At 38.2% G+C, this 21,522-nt stretch overlaps 1 protein-coding gene across 16 annotated transcripts in view; it reads left to right on the top strand.

The window, feature by feature from the left end:
• The window catches only part of LOC137253330 (probable multidrug resistance-associated protein lethal(2)03659), a 46,509-nt gene that overhangs the window by 20,626 nt on the left and 4,361 nt on the right, over positions 1 to 21,522 (top strand). For 11 of the 16 annotated variants that reach the window (XM_067790080.1, XM_067790072.1, XM_067790103.1 and 8 more), the window contains 6 exons: positions 1,318 to 1,403; positions 8,298 to 8,457; positions 8,521 to 8,897; positions 13,650 to 14,382; positions 18,520 to 19,931; positions 19,991 to 20,769. In XM_067790080.1, coding sequence (XP_067646181.1) covers positions 1,318 to 1,403; positions 8,298 to 8,457; positions 8,521 to 8,897; positions 13,650 to 14,382; positions 18,520 to 19,931; positions 19,991 to 20,769 — 3,547 coding nt within the window. Of the gene's footprint in view, positions 1 to 1,317; positions 1,404 to 8,297; positions 8,458 to 8,520; positions 8,898 to 13,383; positions 13,587 to 13,645; positions 14,383 to 18,519; positions 19,932 to 19,990; positions 20,770 to 21,522 lie in introns of those variants that run through there. The other 5 variants (XM_067790134.1, XM_067790200.1, XM_067790179.1 and 2 more) reach the window with 4 other exon arrangements.

Genomic DNA, 21,522 nt, shown 5'->3' with positions numbered 1-21,522 from the left:
AACAGGACATTAAACGGAAATGTGAAACTTCTCAAGGCCAAAATAATGACGGACGTCAAATAACCAAGTTACAGCGAAAAAACCTTTTCGGCTGTACTCCGAAGGGAAGGATCAAAAAAAAAATAAAAAAAAAAAATTCCGAAACACTTTCAACATAATCTTTAAATTTAGGGCGGACATTAGGAACTGTTTTTTTTTTTTTGTATGGGGACCAACCCAGTGTTGTTTATGATACCAGTTTTAAGATAGGGATTTCTTCAAACAAATTCTGAGATGGGCGTTTTCGATCTGGCAGCTGAGATAATGCGATATTCCTCACAGGCATCGATTTATGCTGAGATAGTGCGGAAACACAATGAAAATAATGCGTTTAAAAAAAATAGGTGTTTGAACAGCCCGGCGGGTATTCCGTCATAACTTGGCGTCTTGTGTTTTTTAGCCGGCATACGCCATTCTCACTTCGTCATGATTCGTGCCGAAATGTGGTTTCCATCATCGGCGAGCGGGGTATCGGATTCGTCTTCTCACTCGCTAGCTTTCAAAGAGGAGCACACAACTTAAACTCTGTGCGTCATTAACCAGGTCGCCATTATCGTATCTGCATGACGGTCTTGAAACCTTCCGCCATTAAAATAATACGAAATATGCCGCAAGTAGCCAAGTTGAATGTTAAGTATGATCCTCTATATCTTTCAAAATTATAATATTAATATTTTTTCACGATACTTATCCGGGTAGATTAAGACCCCTTCCCTTCCAGTATGTGGTGTGCTGTTTCTAATTGTTTCCATTAATAGGTCATCCTACACGTTTTTGGTCGACTTCGAACGCATCTGATAAGGCAGATTACTTTCTTGATGAGAATCATTTCATGGCAGAAACACAATCAAAGGGTTTGCCAAGCCATCAAATTTGATGTTAGTTGTTCGCCCACCTTCAAAAAAGGAAGAAGAAATATACTCCGGAAATTTATTGTATTTGCAATGAGCAGAAATACATAAATGCTTCAAATAGACATGGGAGGGATCCACGGTAGGAATTCTCAAGACAGCAAAAAATGGATATGCATCGACTCCAACTCATAGGGTCTTTTTCGCAGAGAGTCGTGGTGCACATCTTGAGGGATGTCTTCCTCTATCGAAGTAGGAATAGGATGTGGGTAACATAAGGCATGCCACTGATTACACATTTTTGGTCAATTAGTGACCGCTTCAGACAAATTTCCACAGATTTGATTCTCAACAGCCACCATCCACGTGGGACAATTTCCTGCCAGATGCAAAAATTTCAACGTTGCAATTTAATTTTTATTTTCAGTTTCGTTTTGCCGATGTTCTTTAAGGGACGTAAAAAGACTTTACAAGAAACGGATCTCTATCGCGCGTTGAAAGAGCACAAATCAGGTAAGAGCTATGCTAAAAGCATTCAAGGCTGTATGTTTTTTTTAATTAACCCTCGACTTAGCCAAAAATGGTCTCATGCGTTTTCCTAAATTTATTATTAGAACACCATATTTCCTTCTATAACGAATATACCGGAAGTAATATTCGTTAGCTTAATGTGAAAATGTGCTAAGTCAACTTTTACGAATTTACAGGAGACGAAAAAAACTGAATAATTTTTGAAATAACCTTCTTTTTTCAAAACTGTGAATGAGGATACCTTAATTGCAATGCTTTTGAGTGTAAAAGCTTTGAAAAAGATAAATAAAAATCATGTATGCCAACCCAGCAGCTATTTTATGACTTAGCACAATTTCCGCACTCAAAACTAATTTTTTCTTCTGACTTAGCACTTTTTACTCAATATGTTTTCCCATCACTCATCCCCTTTAATGATTGAAATATGACACTAAAACTATATATTTGACAAAAAAAAATACTATTTAATTGTCAAACTATTTCTAACGGTTCTGATCTGGAATCTTTTGGCGGATGGTGCACAGACAATAATTTATTTTAAATTCAAACAAATACTGTGTTGTGTCTTACTCCAAAAAAAAACTGCCACATACTTTATCTACAAACCAAATGCTAAATCTCTTAATCGTTGTCAAGAGAGTGAACAGTTGGGTGTAATTTTTGACTCAATACTCTCTTTTTCTAGTAACATTGATTTCATTGTTTCAAAATTTGTTGCAATGGTTGGGTTCGGTAGACGTAACACCAGTGACTTTATGACGTTGAAGGAACTTTATATATCCTTGGTCAGAAGTGGTCTTGAATAATATGGAATCCTTTCTACAAATGTAACTCCTATAAAATTGAGGGAGTTCAAAAATTGTTTACAAATATTGCTTTACGTATGCTTCACTGGCCAGACGGCCTCCCATCACATACCAGCAGGCGCAAATTGCTTGGACTTCAGGCTTTGCATGACAGAAGAACTTTTATCTCACTCATGCTTGCCTATAATGTAATAAACTCAAAATTGCTCTATCAGCTCTGGTTTTCGAGATATCCTAATCTAGTAGTGCAAAAAACACTTTTTTTGTCCATATTTGATGTTATGCAGCCTTGCAAATGTTTTCTTTCACCAATATTAAAGGATGGCATCTTTGAATACAAGTCTTGTTCTTTCAAATGGCGTTGGGTATGCTCAAATATCATTTTTTTCGCTAAGATATCGTATTTTGAAATTTTGTGGTGTGGTTTCTAGTGGTTAGGCGATACGGTAGTTGATGGGTTAAGAGTTAAGTTGGTTAGCACACTTGTGGTGGGAGATATCTAGATAAATAAGACTTATTTTAGGAAAAATATGCGAGTAAACGCTGTCCCGCAAACTTATGGTGTGAGATCAAATTTTAAGAAAAATAAAACTCAATTCAAGAAAATTAGTAATCGACTATGTCATGTCTATGTTATCTCTATCGATTTTCAGGTGTAGGGAAATTTAGAAACATGAATATTTCAAAATGCGATATCTCAGCGAAAGAAAATGATATTTGAGCAAACTCAACGCCATTTGAAAGAAGAAGACTTTTACTTAAAGATGCCATCCTTTAATTTTGGTGAAAGAAAACATCTGCAAGGCTGCATAACCTCAAATATGGGCAAAAACGGTGTTTTTTGTACTTTTAGGTTAGGATATCTCAAAAACCAGAGCTGATAGAGCAAGGCCAGATTTGGATTCAGCGCATCATAAACCTTCGGAAATATAAAGTCTGGTTTCTGGGTCTGAATAATGGTTGAAGTTTGTAGGCCTGTTTTATTTATCGAAATAACTCATAAAACGAATTATGCTATGAGTGAACCTATAACTAGGACTATACATCTACATAGCAAATAGATTCAGTAGTGTTATTAATTTTAGTAACAGCTTATATAAGTTTAAGCATGAATTGTTTTCTATTTTTAACTAGTCTGTAAGAAAGCATGTAGTTATCGACATGTCAAAATTGAAGTAGATAAAAGTCAGCGCAAAGCATTTATCAAACACTAAATGCATGTCTGAATTGGGTGAATCCAATTTCAAGGGGTTGTGTTCGCAACCCTCTCAAGGGGTTGCCAACGCAATATATAGCTTCTCCAACCCAATTGCCAACCTCACCTACCCGTGGCGAATCATGTTTCATTGACAGCCGATGCTCTGGCGACCCCAAGTTCCTCATGGAGCTAGGGGGTGGGGAGGGCGGGATGGCCTGGAAGGTTTAATATGGTCATATAAATCGTTCCCGAGATGGTCGGGCTAGTAACTTAATAGTGCTTTGTTACCGGAACGTACCGGAACTATATCCGGCAAAGGACCATCAACATCGGCCCAAAGCCTTCGGTGAGTGTCTTTATCGTTAGTAACCATACCAACAAAGCATGTACTTTTAGACTGAATTTTAAAGTAAACAAAATGCGCGCACAAGGAAATGACTAGTAATTCAGATTGATATTATTGACTGGTTGACTTAGCACATTTTTTTTTGAACAGCTGACGACTTAGTACATTTACACATCATTGCCCACAGCACGTAAAAATTAATTATAACAATATTTTTTTTTGTGGTCGTTGTATTTTGAATTCAATTTTAAAACTGCATCAAAATACAATTTTTCAAAAAAAGTGACTTAGCACATTTTCACATTAAGCTAACGATATGTTTTATATCCAACCAAGAAAAATTAGGTTTAACTAACCGATCACCAGGACTTATGTAATAGAATAACTCCGTCCTCTTGGTAAATACTAGAAGCTTTCTAGGACCTAGCTTAATAGCTGCCTAGAGATCTGACAACTCTTCGCTCTGCTTTGCAGGTTTAGAGTTGTGGTTCCTTTGATTCCTGCTAGCTCCCCTCCTGTTTCTGGGACTGGGCGTTTGCCCTCCCCCTTCTTCCTTTTAAAGGGAGGCTTATCGAGTTCATCCGTTGCCTGTCTCTTGCTCTTGCGGCTTCTTTCTCCCCGATGCGGTTGAACTCTCTTCGATATTCTTCCACGTACCAACGCTCGCTTTCGCGGCTGGTTAGGTCGACTAATTACCCAACCGCTGCATCATTCTTAATTCCGCCGGATATTGTGAGAGGGGTTCTCCTTAACTCCCTGCCTCGTTCCCGTCCTTACGTTAGTTCTTTGTCCGAGTTGGCAGACCGCGCTTTTACCAATTGCACTGACTGCACAGTATCATCGGTATCCGCGTCGGAATCATCGCTGATAGAGATTTCCTCTTCCCCGGCTTGCGACGCCAGCGGCATAACTTTCTAATCCTTCCTTAGTGTTAAAGTTTTTCAGTTCATCTGCTACAAATCGTCCAAAGGACACGGTCCACAAAAAACATTGAATTGGAGGGTGAACTGTTCTTAGTCACTGACACCTGCCGCCCTCATATGGAACGAAACGACGTGGATGGAGGCCCCTAAACCCCTTAGCCTCATAGTAGTGCGTATAGTAGTATTTTCTAGAAAACATATAAATTAAAACTAGGTTCCTTTCTTGAAGAGCAAAACTCAAGCTCATAAGAAGCGTATTATAAACTTCCTAATATATATCGCCGAATCATGTGCGCCGTCTACAGAATATGCCATTTAGAGTATTTGTGAGAATAGTTCTCCGGAAGATGTATGGTCTTTCACAGCGTAATTCGTATTGAACGAAAAGTAACATTGAAGACGACTAACGTCGAAAACGGGTTTCCTCCAAAACAAGTTTTAGATATGCATCAACTTTGCAACTAATGAATTTGCCTAACGCTTGGAATCAAAAGAGGTGGGGTCAGCGCAACGCTTTCTATGCTGACTCGAGGTCCCTCACTCCAAAACCAGAAAGCAAAAAGCCAGCGAAATGTCAAAGTGTCTACTGGCAGCCACAATCAGTTCCAACATGATAACTGGTATTCATACCCTTATGCTATGCAACCCATATTTTTGTAACTGCTAGTGAGGGAAAGTAATCCCAAACATCGCATGACAGAGTAGTTATTTCATTCCTTAATATTAAAGAGGCGGATAGCAGCCTATATACCGCATCCTTAATAACGGCAACGTCCACATGAAAGACGCCGCTGCAAGCCGGTTGAACCGAGCTCCGGGTAGAAGTATTTAATGCTGCCCTCCATACCGGAACTCCATAAAAGATAATCGGCTTGACCAATGTACGACCAATGTACGGCCCTTTATCAGAGAACGCAGCGTTTGCCAATTGCACCTCGACAGCACCACAACGAACGTTAGCCTAAAAGAAAACTGAATAATTTGTTTAGTCCATGTCAAACAGTGCCAGCGGTACTCGTTCGTTGGAAGGTGGCCTTATTTAAGTAAGGGATCGTGCGTTTCAACGCAAACAAACCCAGCTACATATATTTTGCTAGATCCGACAGCTAATCATCAGCATAGACACCACTTGGCATTCACTACTTTCTAGGTCCTAAAACAATTCGTGCACAAACAACGAAAATCGACACTCTATGGCTTACCCCTTTCTCTGAGCCGCCTCACCACAGACATTTTTTTGGTTTTAAAGTGCAACCTGGTTTACTAAAGAGCTAAAAGCTTTAAAAAATAAAAAATCATGTTTATTCAAATTATATAAGAAAACCGAAATCTGAGTACTGTGTGTACGCTATTTTCCGTCATAAGTATTTTGAACTTAATAAAAAGTGTTAAAAAGTTTACATATATATGTAAAATCAAAAGAAACATTATTTGCAACCCGAAATATTTTATGATTTCGTAAATTCTAAGCGCAGAACTACGGGGTTTCCCTCTGTTATGAAGTTTAGAAATAGCATTTCCAGCGACAATCAAGATATTGCAAACTTCTTCGCTCAATTCTTTCACTCTAATTACTCTGCTGTGGTTGATTCATCACCTACAAATTATCCATATGAGCTCCATTCTAGTAACTCAATATATGCTCCACATTTGTTGCGTGAAGATGTTCTATTACATCTAAAGACCCTAAAAGAATCCTTCAAATACGGTCCCGATTTACCAGCCCCTTACTGATCTATTTAACCTTTCTTTAAAAAATAGCATTTCCCCGACGGCTTGGAAGGAATCTTTTCTTATCCCACTCCATAAAAGAGGAAGCAAGTCGTCTATTGAAAACTATCGTGGAATTGCAAAGCTCTCCGCTATCCCTAAGCTTTTCGAAGCAATCGTTACTAATCACCTTACATTTTCGATTTCTATATTGGTAGATAGTTCTCAGCATGGCTTTTGTAGAAGGAAATCAACCACAACCAATTTGATTGAACAATTCTCGTCTTTAATGGCTTTGGAAACAATCATCATACCGACGTTATATACACTGATTTCAGCAAAGCATTCGACAAAGTATGCCACTCATTACTTGTCTATAAACTCGAATTGCTTGGCTTTCAACATGGCCTAACTCGCTGGATCTCCTCCTATCTTTGCGGCAGAACTTAAAGAGTCTTTTTTAAAAACATTTGTTCCAACGTCATCGATGTTCCCTCTGATGTGCCTCAGGGCAGCTATCTCGGTCATATTCCGTTTTTGCTCTTTATAAACGATATTTCCACAACTATGAAATATTCTAAAATTTTAATGTATGCCGATGACGTCAAACTTTTTAAGTCATACGCGTCGGTTGAGGAACGTTCTGTACTCCAGTCGGATATAAATTGTTTAGTTACTTGGGGTAATGCGAATTTTATGCCGCTCAACATAGAAAAATGTAAATTCATGTGTTTTTCACGTGGTAACGTGCAGCCAGCCTCTTACACAATTAATGACCAAACTTTGGAAAGCGTGGATGTTTTTGTCGACTTAGGAGTTACAATGAATTGCAAACTTAGTTTCAACGCCACAGTCAATAAAGCGAGAGGAGGATTAGCATTTGTTAAAAGATGGGCATTTAGTGATCCTTACGTTACAAAAACCCTTTTTACATCATTGGTGAGACCGATATTAAAATATCGATCGATAATTTGGAATCGACGTTATCAAGTTCATGTGGATAGGCTAGAATCAATTCAAAAAAAGTTTTTACTTTTCGCCTTTGAGAAATCTTTCTCCTTGTATAATCTTCCTCCTTATACTAATCGGTTAAAACTAATAAATCTTCCTACCCTTGCAAGTCGTAGAGAATTGCTAGGTGTACTATTTATGGCTAAGCTATTAAATGGATTGATTTCAAGCCCATTTCTTTTGAACGAAGTAAACTTGAATGTTCCATGCCGAGTTTCAAGGCATTATAAACCTATAATTCTTAAACAATGTGGAAGCAATTTCTAACTCAACGAACCTTTTCTTTGTTTGTGTGAAAATTATAACTCTCACTCGAGAATAATTGATGTTTCGAACTCGCTCTTTGCTATAAAAAGAACGGTTCTATCTTCTCTTAATAATTAAAAAATAATATGTATACTTTTAATCTATTGTATTTGTGAATCTATATTTCTCAGCTGATGAGTTTCTCTGTAGCTGAGCAGTGTTAGATCTCGGCGCTTAAGAAGCCACTGTCTCTCAAAGACCCGGTAACAATAAAAATTATAAATTATAAATAAAACATACATAAATAAGAATTAGAATTAAAAAAAAGTATGTAATAAAAAAAAAAAAAACAAAAAATAAAAAATTAATAGGATTAGCCTGGTTTCATCGGGCCACTTGAGGGCAGTGCGCTGCCACAACGTCCGAGAAAAAAAATAAAAAAAGGGGACGAATATAGGTTGATTGGTTTGGGACCGAGAGCTGTTTTGGATAAAGGTGGCTTTCACCAAATTCTCAGACATGCGGTCATGCCTATCCCACCCCTGATCTTTGTGCATGCGATTTGGCTTCCCTCAGGCGATAAAAATATTCCTCTACTAACCCAACAACTAATTATTTTTACGAACCTTTTTCCAGAATTGCTCGGTATCAAAATGAACAAAGCTTGGAGATCTGAAATCCAAAATCAGAGACTTAAAAATAAACCACCCAGTTTGGTTTCGGCTGTGTTGCGAGTATTTGGACCATATTTTGCTGTCCTAGGACTATTATTTTTTGTCATAGAAATCGCATTTCGGTAAATAGCGTTGAGGGACGATTTATTCAAACTACAAGAAAAATTACCACGCTTATTTTACAGTGTCACTCAACCAATATTTCTGGGTGGTTTAGTTAATTATTATGCCAATACGACCAATAAAGATGATAAATATACCGCATTTATATATGCAATGGGAGTGATAATCGGTAATGCTTTAAATATTATTTTGAGACATCCGTATATGTTGGCTGTCACACATATTGGCATGAAGGCACGTCTAGCTCTATCTAATCTGATTTATCGTAAATCACTACGTCTTAATCGCACAGCATTAGGCGCGACAACAATTGGTCAAGTAGTGAATTTGTTATCAAACGATGTTGGACGGCTGGATACATCCGTTATGCACCTGCACGTATTATGGGTCGGACCACTCGAGATTACAATTGTTGGTGTACTCATGTACAGAGAGGTAGGTACATTCGAACAGTGCACGGACTTTACCACCTTATTGGATGATCTACCAACTTTTTAGCCCATTTTAATTTTTTACCACTTTTACCACCAAAGCCCAAAAATCTACCAACATTTGCCTTTGTAAGGGAATTAGGAAACGATTCAATTTCGAAGACGAAAAATTACACCTTTTGGAATATTTTGATGCAAAAATATTCAATCTAGTCGAATGACAACGATTGTTCCCTACTTAAAGCTTTTCCATTTCACAAGATTTCCATGGAAATTCTTAACAATGAATGGCGATCATTAATGTTATATGATAAGAAAAAAATGGAAAAGATATTTTCCGACGATATTCTTAGAGGATGGATAAAATTGGTAACTGAAGAGTCTTCTAGAAGAAAATTTGAGTGAAGAAATCTGCTCTTTAGTTATATTACTTCACAGTAGTGCACCGGCAGAAAAGTCGTTCTCTATAATGAACCACATAAAAATCGGCAAGCGTAATGGACTAAAAATTGCAAGCATTTCCAATGAAATGTCAATAAAAGAGTGTTGTATCAGACGGACTTTATTTCAGCCTCCAATTGAATTAATAATATTTTATAAAAAATTTTGATTTGTAGGTAATTTTTTCCTTGTATTTAATAACACCCATATGGCACTAGGTTTCTCTTTTGTTTTTTTCTGACAATTTTTTTTTCTTTTCTTGAGAATTCGGTTTTTATTTTGAAAAGTTTGTGCACAAATTCAAACAAGAAATAAATTTGTTTATGAAAGAAATGTAGTAGTCATCTACTCGCAAATATTTTCCTGTGCTATTTTCATCACATTTTTATGAATAATTTTAAACCAAAGTAAAAAAAGTTGTAAGTAAACGCATGGTTGAACTATAAGTAAACGATAACATGCGACAGAAAAATACTGGTACATTGTAAAATTGCTATTACAATTAGATGTATCGGTAAAGTTTCCTCAGTATTTCAAGCTCAAAATACAGGAAAAAAGCAAGTATCATATAGGCATAAGCCATGATTTAATCAGAAGAGGTTTGCTCCATGAACGAATGACTAAAGATCCCGTAATGCCACAACCGTGTATTTGTAATTTAATTTAGGAAAAAAGTTACTGTCATATGACGTAACGCTTTTGAAGTTTTTAGGTTTCTTCAATTATTATTTTTCTTTGAATTATCATTGGCGATTTTTCTTAACGAACAAAAATTTTAATTTCGTAAAAGTTAATTTTTTCCTTGCGATTGTTTATTATTTTCAATCAAATTCTAAGCCAAGGGACTTTTAATCGTTTGTGGTGATGCATAGTATTCGGTCCAGTTCAGGAATCTAACATCAAAACCAAAAATAATTAATTAAGGGATGCCGCAGGGCGTGTTCCATCCCCACTATTGTGTAATTTTTACATATCGAAACTGCATATCCCGCCCGAAGCACTTAGCCATTGTTTTCTACGCCAATGATTACAAGATACTTGCAACAGGTCCTGCCCTTTCATCTATGCTGTTTGCTGTAAAATTAACAACTATCTTCCTAGTCTTTCGTGGCATTATCATCGGCCAATTCTTCAGCGACCATATTCACCACGTGAACCAAAAAAGCGTCGGAAATTTCGTACCCAATAAATGCCAGGCGAACCCCGTTCTCAGAGTCCAATATCCGAAGCTCCCACACTGAAAAAAAAGTTGTATTAAGGCGATGCCATCTAGGCATCAATGTGCAATTTTTGCTTATCTTTTTTTCGTCAACAATGATCTTATGTTATTGACATTTTCGAAATATTAGTTTGATACTTGTATTTGTCAAGTTAATAGACTACATACAAATGTAATGCGTTTTATAATCAATCTAGTATTAAATGTTATCATAATGAAACTAGGAAATTTATACAGTCATCATTTTGATACATTTTAAGGGCGAAACAAATATTTTCCAAGGGCAAATCAATAGTCAAGATACAAAATTGATACTTTTAATTATACTTTTTATAATATTTATCGTTGCATTAATACCACGAAAATGATACCGTTTATAGTTTCATTTTTGCACATCGTGTATTAAAATGATAGTGATACTTTTTTTTTGAGTGCAGTGGAAGAAAGCCAAATCCCCAGGGAATCACTCTGTCTATCCAGAATCAACACCTATATACATAATGTATGTCCACCTTTTCAGTTTCAATGTGGAACCTACGCCTTTAACTTTTTTTGGTACAAAATTGTTGAAACACCAAGTTTCCGTGCAATTTCTGAGTAATCGCACCCATTGGATGGGGCAAAGCACTGCTATAACAACAACCAAACGAAAATACACGACATTTAAGGCGTTCTATCTTGATATCAGATATCGTCACGATATTTGTAACGATATCAAATATATTTTGAAGCTGTTTGAATTATGGAGCTCACAGTGGGTGAATAACGAAGGACACTGTGTGGATTAGGCTCCTCATGGCTTTTCTTTCACATGAATTGCGTAATCATTGTGTGTTATTTTCTGGGATGTCTTAGTTTTTCGCAATTTAATACACTCTTTGGCAGTGAGCACTTTTAGCGCCACTATGTCAATGACGTTAAGGAGTCATAAGGAGACATTCCTCCGCAGGTATGAGCGCAGTATTCTAACAGGCCTGCAACCTTCTCCGTTGAGTTTCATTTAACTCGGGCGACTGGCCAGTTACCTTAAAAACAATGCTTCTTTATCATTCCCCCAAGCGCTGGCAGCAAATATTTTATTGCGCCTTAAAAATGTGGAGGAAAGAACACTAACCACTGACAATTTTTCGGAGGGGTTTCTAAAATCCATGGCTAATGTCTTAAAATGAAGTTATGTGTAGTTTTTATTTACGTTTCCTCATAAATTAATAATTTGAATTTAGTTATTCCTATAGAAATTTCAAAAAATATCAATAAAAGTTCAATTCAAACAATTTTCTTTGTTTCTTGTCTTTCCCTTTTATTACATTTCACTTCATTTGAATCATATTTCAAAAGCGTGACGTGACAGCGGAAGTTTCACTTTTTGTTGGATTATGGGTTTGCTCGGCTAACAAATTTTTTGGCAATTTCAGCCATTTTGCTCCCAAATCTAATTGATATCCGTTAACTTTGCGATTTTTCGAAAAATATTAGTAGTAGAAATAGGAAGCAATTAGTTTACAAATACTCCGATAAACAGCTGCATAATTTCTTAGAAAATTTTTTTTTTTAATTTTATGATGAATTTATTAACCATACCATGGCCTATTAGTGTGGAACATAGGTAATTTTATGAAAAGTGAGGACAACAAGAAATCGTGCACTTTCGTCAATCTATGAATATACGAAACCTAAACGTCAAACGTCAACGTCAAAAACTCGACTAGTAAATCGATTCACGTAAAAATGTAATAAGTAAATAATGGAGATGCCATAACGAAATATACTCATTGAGTGAGTTAACTTCTTCATTCCGCATGTTCGGAACATTCGTCTGCATTTAAGAATTTGTTGAGTCGTTTTATATTTGGAATATTATGTATTTACTTATGTGGAATATTCGGACCTCGTGAGGTAGTATTAAACGAACGTGTTCCGAATATTCTAAATTAATGGGTTATGAATACTTAAACGGAAAAGAGCTTTCTGAAATTTCAGAATAAAAAGGTAAATACTCCCTGTGTAGTAGGACCGCACAAAAACTTAACTCTTCTGTCAAAGTCAAGGCCAGAATATAAAGTTCTAAGTCAATAAGCCATGCCGGCTGCCAATTCGAAATCGCCCTATCTCAAAATACTTTTCAAAAATTTCCCATTTCAAGATTTGTCACAAAAACGCTCTATATCAGAATTAGGTTGAAGAACGCCTTATCTCAGAATGATTTTTCCTTAACTTCCTCTTATGTCAAAATGCATTGAGCTTATGCTCAGTAGGAAATTTTTGAAACAAAGTTTCAGATAGTATACATTTGAATTAAACTTTGACGTACGGCATCCTTCAAACAAATTCTGAAAGAATGACTAAACCAACAAAACTATATCAATTCACGAAATATTTAGTAGAAAATAAATTATTTATCCCAAACATATATGTAATACTCCTAGGTACATTCCCAAACATCAGAGTACCGATATATTGCTGTTTATACGTTTTTGTTTTTGTATTCAATAATCGAATGTACCTAAATTTTAATTTTTTCTTGTCACACTTATGCTGCTACAATCACAAAAATTGTATAGGCTGTCTTGTTTTGATTTCGAATTCAAAACACATTGAGAGTATTTTCTATTAGCAATATAAGAGTATTACATATATGACCCCAAAACTTGTTGGCATTTACACTACTAATTTACTAATAAAGCTACTTTTCTACTAAAATTTTCGCTGAATTATTCCCTTTTTCCTTACTTCGTAAAAGCAACACGTCGAGATTTTTGAACTTGGGAGTGTCAAAGCTCTGTCATCATTGGAGAACAAACTTCTAGTAAGTGAATCACCTTTTCATAGGCCGGGTCACATATACAAATTTACATGAATTTTTTTATTTTGTTTACATATTTTGTTTTTTAAGTGTTGTTTCCGTGAAATGTGCTTTATTTGTTTTATATGAATTGCTTTGTACAAATATAAAGTATAGATATTGTTTTCTTGGAAAAAAAATCTACCAACTTCTACCACTATTAATTTTTGGTCTACCAACATTCTCTTTTTAAAGGTCCGTGCACTGCATTTTAATTAGTACATTACAACACGTATACATCTTCTCCTTTTTAGGTAGGTGTTGCTGCGATTTTTGGTATTATAGCCGTGGTACTATTTGTGCCATTGCAAGGTTTCCTCGGTAAACAAACATCAAAGCTTCGTTTGCGCACCGCTCTACGTACTGATGAACGTGTGCGTATGATGAATGAAATCATATCGGGTATACAAGTGATCAAGATGTATGCATGGGAGAAACCTTTCGATAAAATGATACAGGAAGCGCGTCGCAAAGAAATGAATATTATACGTAAAAAGAATTATCTAACTGGTATAATACAAATGTTTTCTATATTTATGACACGCATATCAGTCTTTGTCAGTTTGGTAGGGTATGTGCTATTAGGAAATACACTTACAGCGGAAAAAGCATTCATAATCACTGCATTTTATAGTATTTTGCGCAATATAATGACGGTGTCATTTCCAAATGCAATTCAACAACTCTCGGAGACTCTTGTATCCATCAAACGTATACGAAAATACTTGCTGTACGAAGAAATTGGCGATCATTTAAGAAGTAATAGAAGTGTGCTGAATAACGGTATAAATTTAGATGATTTAAATGGTAATTTAAAACCGTTCCAAATACCAAACGAAGTAACACCGGCAGAAAGCTATATTGAGATAGATAAATTGAAAGCAAAATGGGATCTTGCAGCAGCAGAATATACTTTGTTTGATATTGACTTAAAAGTCAAGCCGCATACCCTGGTGGCTGTCGTTGGACCAGTTGGTTCTGGAAAGTCAAGGTGGGTGGATGGCATCACTGGGCGCAAGTTATATAACGTTTTTCTCTATCATAGGTTAGGTTAGGTTAGGTTCAAATGGCTGCCGTCCACATCGGAGTGGCACACTTAGACTTTTATAGGCCCATTGTGAAACCACAAGGATTTGTTCCTACTCTCCTAATCAAACCACTTCGTTGAGTTTGTGAAGCTAACAAAGCGTCGTGTATTGACCTCAGCTATATCACTCAGATCTACGAGAAACATCTTGGCCATAAAACGTTGCCTTCTTCTACCGAGCGCTGGACATTCACATAGTAGATGCCTAACAGTTTCAGGCTCTTCATCGTTGCCGCAGCTTCTACATTAATCATTAAATGGAGCGCCAATCCTTTCCGCATGCGGTCCAATACGTCATAACTAACTGAGTAATAATACAGGCAGTTGAAGCCAATACTAAATGAAATGACAATTGCGGATTAATATCTAGGCGGCTTGTAATACGAAAACTCCAGATTAAACAGTTACCTATGTAAACCAAGCGTTAGAGGTAGAGTTCTTCAGCAGGAAATTGTGAATGGTTTAAAAATATATAGCGGCAGAGGCGTTGTAACAACGATACTTCAAAAGAATGAGTGCATATATGTAGTTTTAGCTGATAACAAAAAAAGTGTTTTGATTATAAGACCTTTATTTTATATTGTGGCATTGACATCACTAGCCTGTTAGTAAATAATCACGTAACAACAAAAACATTAAAGCGAGCCACACTGCTGTACATGAACACATAAATCATCATTTATACACATACATGGAAGGCGACGAAGAGATATCTCACACACACATGTAGTCATCAGCCGAAGTAGTTACTCACACATACAGTTACTCACAAATACAGAATATTGGAGTGATTTATTTAGCGATTCGAACGTTAGCAGAAGGTTTCAAATAAGCGGAATTTCCCAAAATTCGTTACAATATAGTACTGGCTAACCTTGGAATTTATTAGCTAGCGAAATTAGAAAACTCTCCTTCCTCTGTTATTTTCTCCCCAATCTACGTCTTTACTTTGACTTAATCGACCCACTCAATTTCCCTATCTCTCTCATTCTTTTGTCAATCTTCCCTCTCGTATCTTAATCTCACCATTACTCTTATTCTTATTCTAAAGTTATTCTAAGCCCCTAACCCGCAAAATTTTACTCAAAAATATACTACCCCCGAGCTTGCCCTCTAAGAAGATTCAGAGGAAAAGCAAACCCGCCATGGTGGAGCAATGATCTGAGTCTTCTAAGAAGACAGGTAAAAGAAATGTTTAAGCTCGCAAAGACCGCGGAAAGCGAAGCGTGCCGAAACGAGTACAGAGATCTACTGAGGATCTACAAGCGTGACATTACCAGGGCGAAGAGAAACTCATGGAAAAGTTTCTGTACGGACATAGAGTGCTCCAGCGAAACAGCACGGTTGAAAAAAGTCCTAGCAAAGGGAAGCATAGTCCAGGGACTAATAAAGAAAGAGAACGGGGAATGGTCACGTAATACTGAGGAATCCTTAGAGGTGCTTCTCGATACACATTTCCCATCGAGAGACGGTTTAGAGGAGCCAGCAGACATCACTCACATTTCGATCACGGAGCTAGTAGTGCCGGGCTTGGTGACCGATACCAAGATCGAGTGGGCAGTGAAGACGTTTGCTAAGTTTAAATCGCCGGGCCCAGATGGTATATTCCCGGCCATGCTACAAGTCTCAAGTAGGGCGGTCGTGGAATGGCTTAAAATAATATTCGATGGGTGCATACGACTGAATCATGTACCGCACTCTTGGAGAACAGCTCGTGTAGCTTTTCTACCAAAGGCGGGGAAGATCGGTCACGTGTATCCCAAAGACTATAGACCCATTAGCTTCACATCATTTCTGCTCAAAACCTTTGAGAGGCTGATAGATGTGTACATAAAGTCCAACGTGGATGAAAAGCTGCTCTCCACAACACAGCATGCGTACACCAAAGGCAAGTCGGTAGACACCGCATTGCATGGGGTGGTAATAAGCATTGAGAAATCCCTGGAATATAAGGAGTATGCTCTAGGAGTCCTCTTGGACATTGCCGGGGCTTTCAATAATGTTGCAAAATGGGCGATTATGGATGGTCTTAATTACATTAAAGTACATCCTGCCTTAATCAGATGGATCGGCTGCATGTTAAATTGCAGAAAGATTACATCACAATGGGGATTGTACGAGGCCACGAACAGGACAGGGGCACGCCGCAGGGAGGGCTGCTGTGGACGCTGGTCATCAACCAACTGCTCAGGCAATTCGATGAGGGACCCGTAAAACTTACGGCTTACGCAGATGACGTTGCAATTGTCATAAGTGGAAAGTGCCTTCCAACGATTAGTTCTTTGATGGATCGGGCGCTTCGCGATATTCATACCTGGGCATCTAATGTCGGATTGAAAGTCAATGCGGAGAAGACGGATATGGTCTTGTTTACAAAGAGGTACAAGGTCCCGAATTGGACCAGGCCTAAGTTAGGAGGGGTGACCTTACAGGAGAAACCTTGCACAAAATATTTAGGAATCATCCTAGACAGTAAGCTGTCATGGAAGCTCAACGTAGAGGAGAGGGTCAAGAAGGCCTCAACGGCACTCTATGCATGTAAAAGAATGCTGGGGTGTACGTGGGGCCTATCGCCCTCTCTTTCTCATTGGGTTTTTACAGCGATTGTAAGCCCTATTCTTTACTATGGAGTTCTTGTTTGGTGGAAAGCCACACAAAAAACAACATACCTCAAAAAATGAGAGAGGGTATGCAGATTATCGATGCTTAGCATTACGGGAGCCCTGAAAACAACCCCGACGGCTGCACTGTATGCCATTTTGCACATCCCACCTGTAGACCTGGTAGCAAAGAACAAAGCGTTAACGACCGCAACCAGGCTCCGTGCTTCGGGGCAGCTTGAGCGCCGGCCATATGGCCATAGTAGTATAGCGTCATCAATCACAAGACGAACAGACTACATGATTCCCTATCTGCGTTTCGAGGGAGATCTTAAGGCCACAATAGAGGTGGACGGTTGGCGCAAGGGTGCGCAAATGGCGGACGAGGCGATACATGTATACACCGATGGTTCCAAAGTAGTGGAAGGAGTAGGGTCTGCGGTATACTGCGCTGATCCGGAAATAAGCAGATCCTAAGGCTGCCGGATTACTGTAGCGTTTTCCAAGCGGAAATATTTGCCGTAGCCAAAGCAGTAGAAACCCTGGAAGAGAATAGCTTAAGCTGCCACCGTGTTAACTTTTATATTGACAGTCAAGCAGCAATTAAGGCAATAATCTCGCATAGCACAGCATCTAAATGCGTGTTAGAGTGTAAGCAGTCTCTGGAGAGAATCGGGACAGGGAGAAACATACATCTATATTGGGTCCCAGGGCATATGGGAATAGATGGGAATGAAAAAGCGGACGAACTAGCTAAAAAGGGTGCATCCCTTGAAGCTTGCTCCGTAGATGTCCCAATTAGATTGGGCGAGATTAAGCGAAGTCGTGCACCTCTCGACATGATCGATCAAGCGGGAAAGGCGTGGGTTCAAGCGCGGGGCTGTAAAGTGTCGAAGATTATGTGTAGGTCTTACAACCTAACTAGACTAACACAGTTGCTCCTATCATTAAAAAGAGAGGACTGTAGACTCATGACGGGTATTCTGACTAGACACTGCCTGTTGGCGTCACATGCCTTTAAACTAGGCTTGGTCAGTGATAGCAGATGTAGGAAGTGCGGGTTGGAGGAGGAAACGATCGAGCACGTTCTGTGCTCGTGCCCTGCACTTGCCAGGCTAAGACTCCAGCTATTAGGAGTGATACAGCTGTCAGATCTAGAAGCTTCTAGTATTTGCCAAGAGGACGGAGTTATTTTATAACATAAGTCCTGGTTTTTGATAGGGTTTTTCAGTTTGGTCATTAAAACAAACGTCTGGTAACACTACGGACTCAATCAGTCTATGTGAGGTCCTCATGGACCGGCCAGTTCAACCTACCTACCTACTACCCCCGAAATTTTTTTAAAAAATGTACCTCAAAATTTATTTCGCATGTCATCTCGCAAGGACTACAAACTGTGGTCCAATTAATTAATGTTCTTTTGTTATAATTCCTTTTTCAGCTTAATTCAAGTCATTCTGGGCGAGCTACCAATAGAATCTGGTTCTATTAACGTGCATGGCACTTACTCATATGCCTCTCAAGAACCTTGGCTCTTTACGGGTACCATCCGTGAGAACATACTATTCGGCCTACCAATGGACAAAAGTCGTTATCGTATGGTGCTTACGAGATGTGCACTAGAACACGATTTCGATCTGCTTCCCTATGGAGACAAGACAATTGTGGGTGAGCGTGGAGCATCACTTTCAGGTGGACAGAAAGCACGTATCAGCTTAGCACGTGCTGTCTATCGCAAAGCTAACATTTATTTACTCGATGATCCACTGAGTGCTGTGGACACACATGTTGGGAGACATCTTTTCGATCAATGTATGCGTGGATTTCTACGTAATGAGATCGTACTACTCGTAACGCATCAACTGCAATTTGTCGAGCAAGCTGACCTCATTGTTATTATGGATAAGGGTAAAATAAGTGCTATTGGTACATACGATGCGATGCGTAGTAGCGGTTTGGATTTTGCTAATTTAATAACGAAGTCAGATAAGGAAACGGATGGTGATGCCGAAATGAAAAGTTTTTCAAGCCAAAACGATTTTCAACGGAGAAATAGCACTTCGACAACACGTTCCAGAAATGATTCCATAACAGAGTCTGTGGTTGAGGAAATTGAGTCACCACTTCAAGTGCAGGAGATACGTCAAGGAGGAAAAGTTGGTTGGTCGCTATATAAAAAGTATTTTAGAGTTGGCAAAGGATACTGGCTCTTCACAATTTCAATGATATTATGTATAGCAACGCAAATGGCTGGATCTGCTAATGACCTTTACGTTTCATTTTGGTATGTTTATCTTCTCAATTTAGGTGTTACGATTATTTTCACTTATTGCTTGCTTTTTTGCAGGGTGAAGAAGAATGAGCATCAACTAGCAGTTGAAATGAGTAGCGTCGAAAGGACAATATCCAATGACAGCACAAGCACACCCGACTTTCATATGAATACCGACCGATCAGATATTTATATATTCTTCAGCATCGTATTTGCAATTATCATCTTTGCTTTGACTCGTAGTATACTTTTTTTTACCATGACTTCACTTTCTTCCACGGAGCTTCACAATATTATGTTCAAAGGCATCACACATGCGGCCATGTATTTCTTTCACACAAATCCCTCAGGTCGCATACTTAATCGTTTCTCAAAGGATTTAGGGCAAGTGGACGAGATGTTGCCATTGATAACGATGGATGTGATACAAAACTTTTTGAGTTTGGCTGGTATTGTGATTGTAATCTCGATTGTAAATCCAATCGGCCTTTTGGCCACGGGTATTTTAGCGCTTATATTCTATTTAATGCGTTCATTTTATTTAAATACATCGAGGGATGTTAAACGTCTTGAAGCAGTTAGTGAGTTTAAAAGCGATATCTTAAGAAAATCAAAATTAAAATTGTATTCTTACTTACAGCACGTTCACCAATCTACTCACATCTGAGTACATCAATTAATGGCTTACCGACGATACGCGCGTTTGGTGCACAAGAGATGCTATTGAAGAAGTTTGATAACTACCAAGATCTTCATAGTTCCGGCTATTATATGTTTTTGATAACAAGTCGTGCCTTTGGCTATTGGCTGGACTGCTTTTGTGCACTTTATCTAGCAGTTACCACGCTGAGTTTCTTCGTATTAACACCTGATAACAGTGCCGATGTTGGTTTGGCTGTGACACAGGCTATGGGTTTGACTGGCATGGTGCAGTGGTGTATGCGTCAAGCGGCAGAGCTTGAGAATAATATGACTAGTGTCGAACGTTTAGTGGATTATGCAGAAATCGAACCAGAGGGTGATATGGAAAGTAAACCTGGTAAAAAACCACCGAAATCATGGCCAGAACAGGGTAAAATCGTATTTGATAAGCTAAGCTTGCGTTATTTCCCCGATGCTAAATCAGATCAAGTGCTTAAATCGTTAACCTTTGAAATATTACCATCACAAAAAGTTGGCATTGTGGGACGTACTGGCGCTGGTAAATCGTCGCTTATCAATGCACTTTTCCGTTTATCGTATAACGAAGGATCTATTGTTATTGATATGCGCAATACCGTAGATTTGGGTTTGCACGATTTGCGTAGCAAAATTTCGATTATTCCGCAAGAGCCAGTGTTATTCTCAGGCACAATGCGTTATAATTTGGATCCTTTCGATGAATATGCGGATGCAAAGTTGTGGGAAGCTTTGGAAGAGGTAAATGCGAGTGTGGATTGAACAGTATAGGAAAGCATAAAAGCAATGAAAGCAATTGCTTAACCGAGAGATATACATGCATTGATGAAAGTGAGAGGAAAAAATAGAATATATATTTTTGCGTAGATATTGAACCACTGTGACCGCGTTGAAAGTAGTGAGGGCTTCCAACAAAACAGAAGATGCTAGGCTCAGGTCCCGAGAAAAGGCACGTCCAAAATACTTCAGAAAAATATGTTTTTGCATAAGGTCGCTGCTCGGTAGTTGTTTGGCAAACCCTCTGAATGTAGGCCCCGCTAATTTGTACGAAAAATTAAAAACTAGCAAACCACAAATTGAAATGGCAGCTCGGTTAAATCTTCTCTGTTGTATATCGCGCCAAAGTATTGTAACTAATTTTGGGGAATTCCGCTTATTCCAAACCTTCTTCTAACGTTCGAATCGTTAAACTGTTGAATAAATAACTCCAATATTCAATTATGCAAAATGGTCTTTATGAGACTACTTTGAGAGTAATTCACAATAACACTTATACTTCACAACCAATAGCGTGATTAAATCAAAACTGAATACTGACTACTCAGCTTGCGCTGCTTTTATGCTCTCCGTTGCTTCATTCGCATATTTCTACTAAAGTCTAGACGTTTCGCCTTCCAGAACTGCTGTATCTCCTGCTTGGTAATTGACTACATATATGCGTGTGTATGCGTGAGTACAACTTCGGCTGATGACTACCCTGCAAAAATCGCGAGT

The sequence above is a fragment of the Eurosta solidaginis genome, chromosome 1 (assembly GCF_040869045.1).
Source record: "Eurosta solidaginis isolate ZX-2024a chromosome 1, ASM4086904v1, whole genome shotgun sequence".
Lineage (NCBI taxonomy): Eukaryota > Metazoa > Arthropoda > Insecta > Diptera > Tephritidae > Eurosta > Eurosta solidaginis.
The sequence above is the reverse complement of the archived record's forward strand: the minus strand, read 5'-3'. Positions and strand labels throughout refer to the sequence as shown.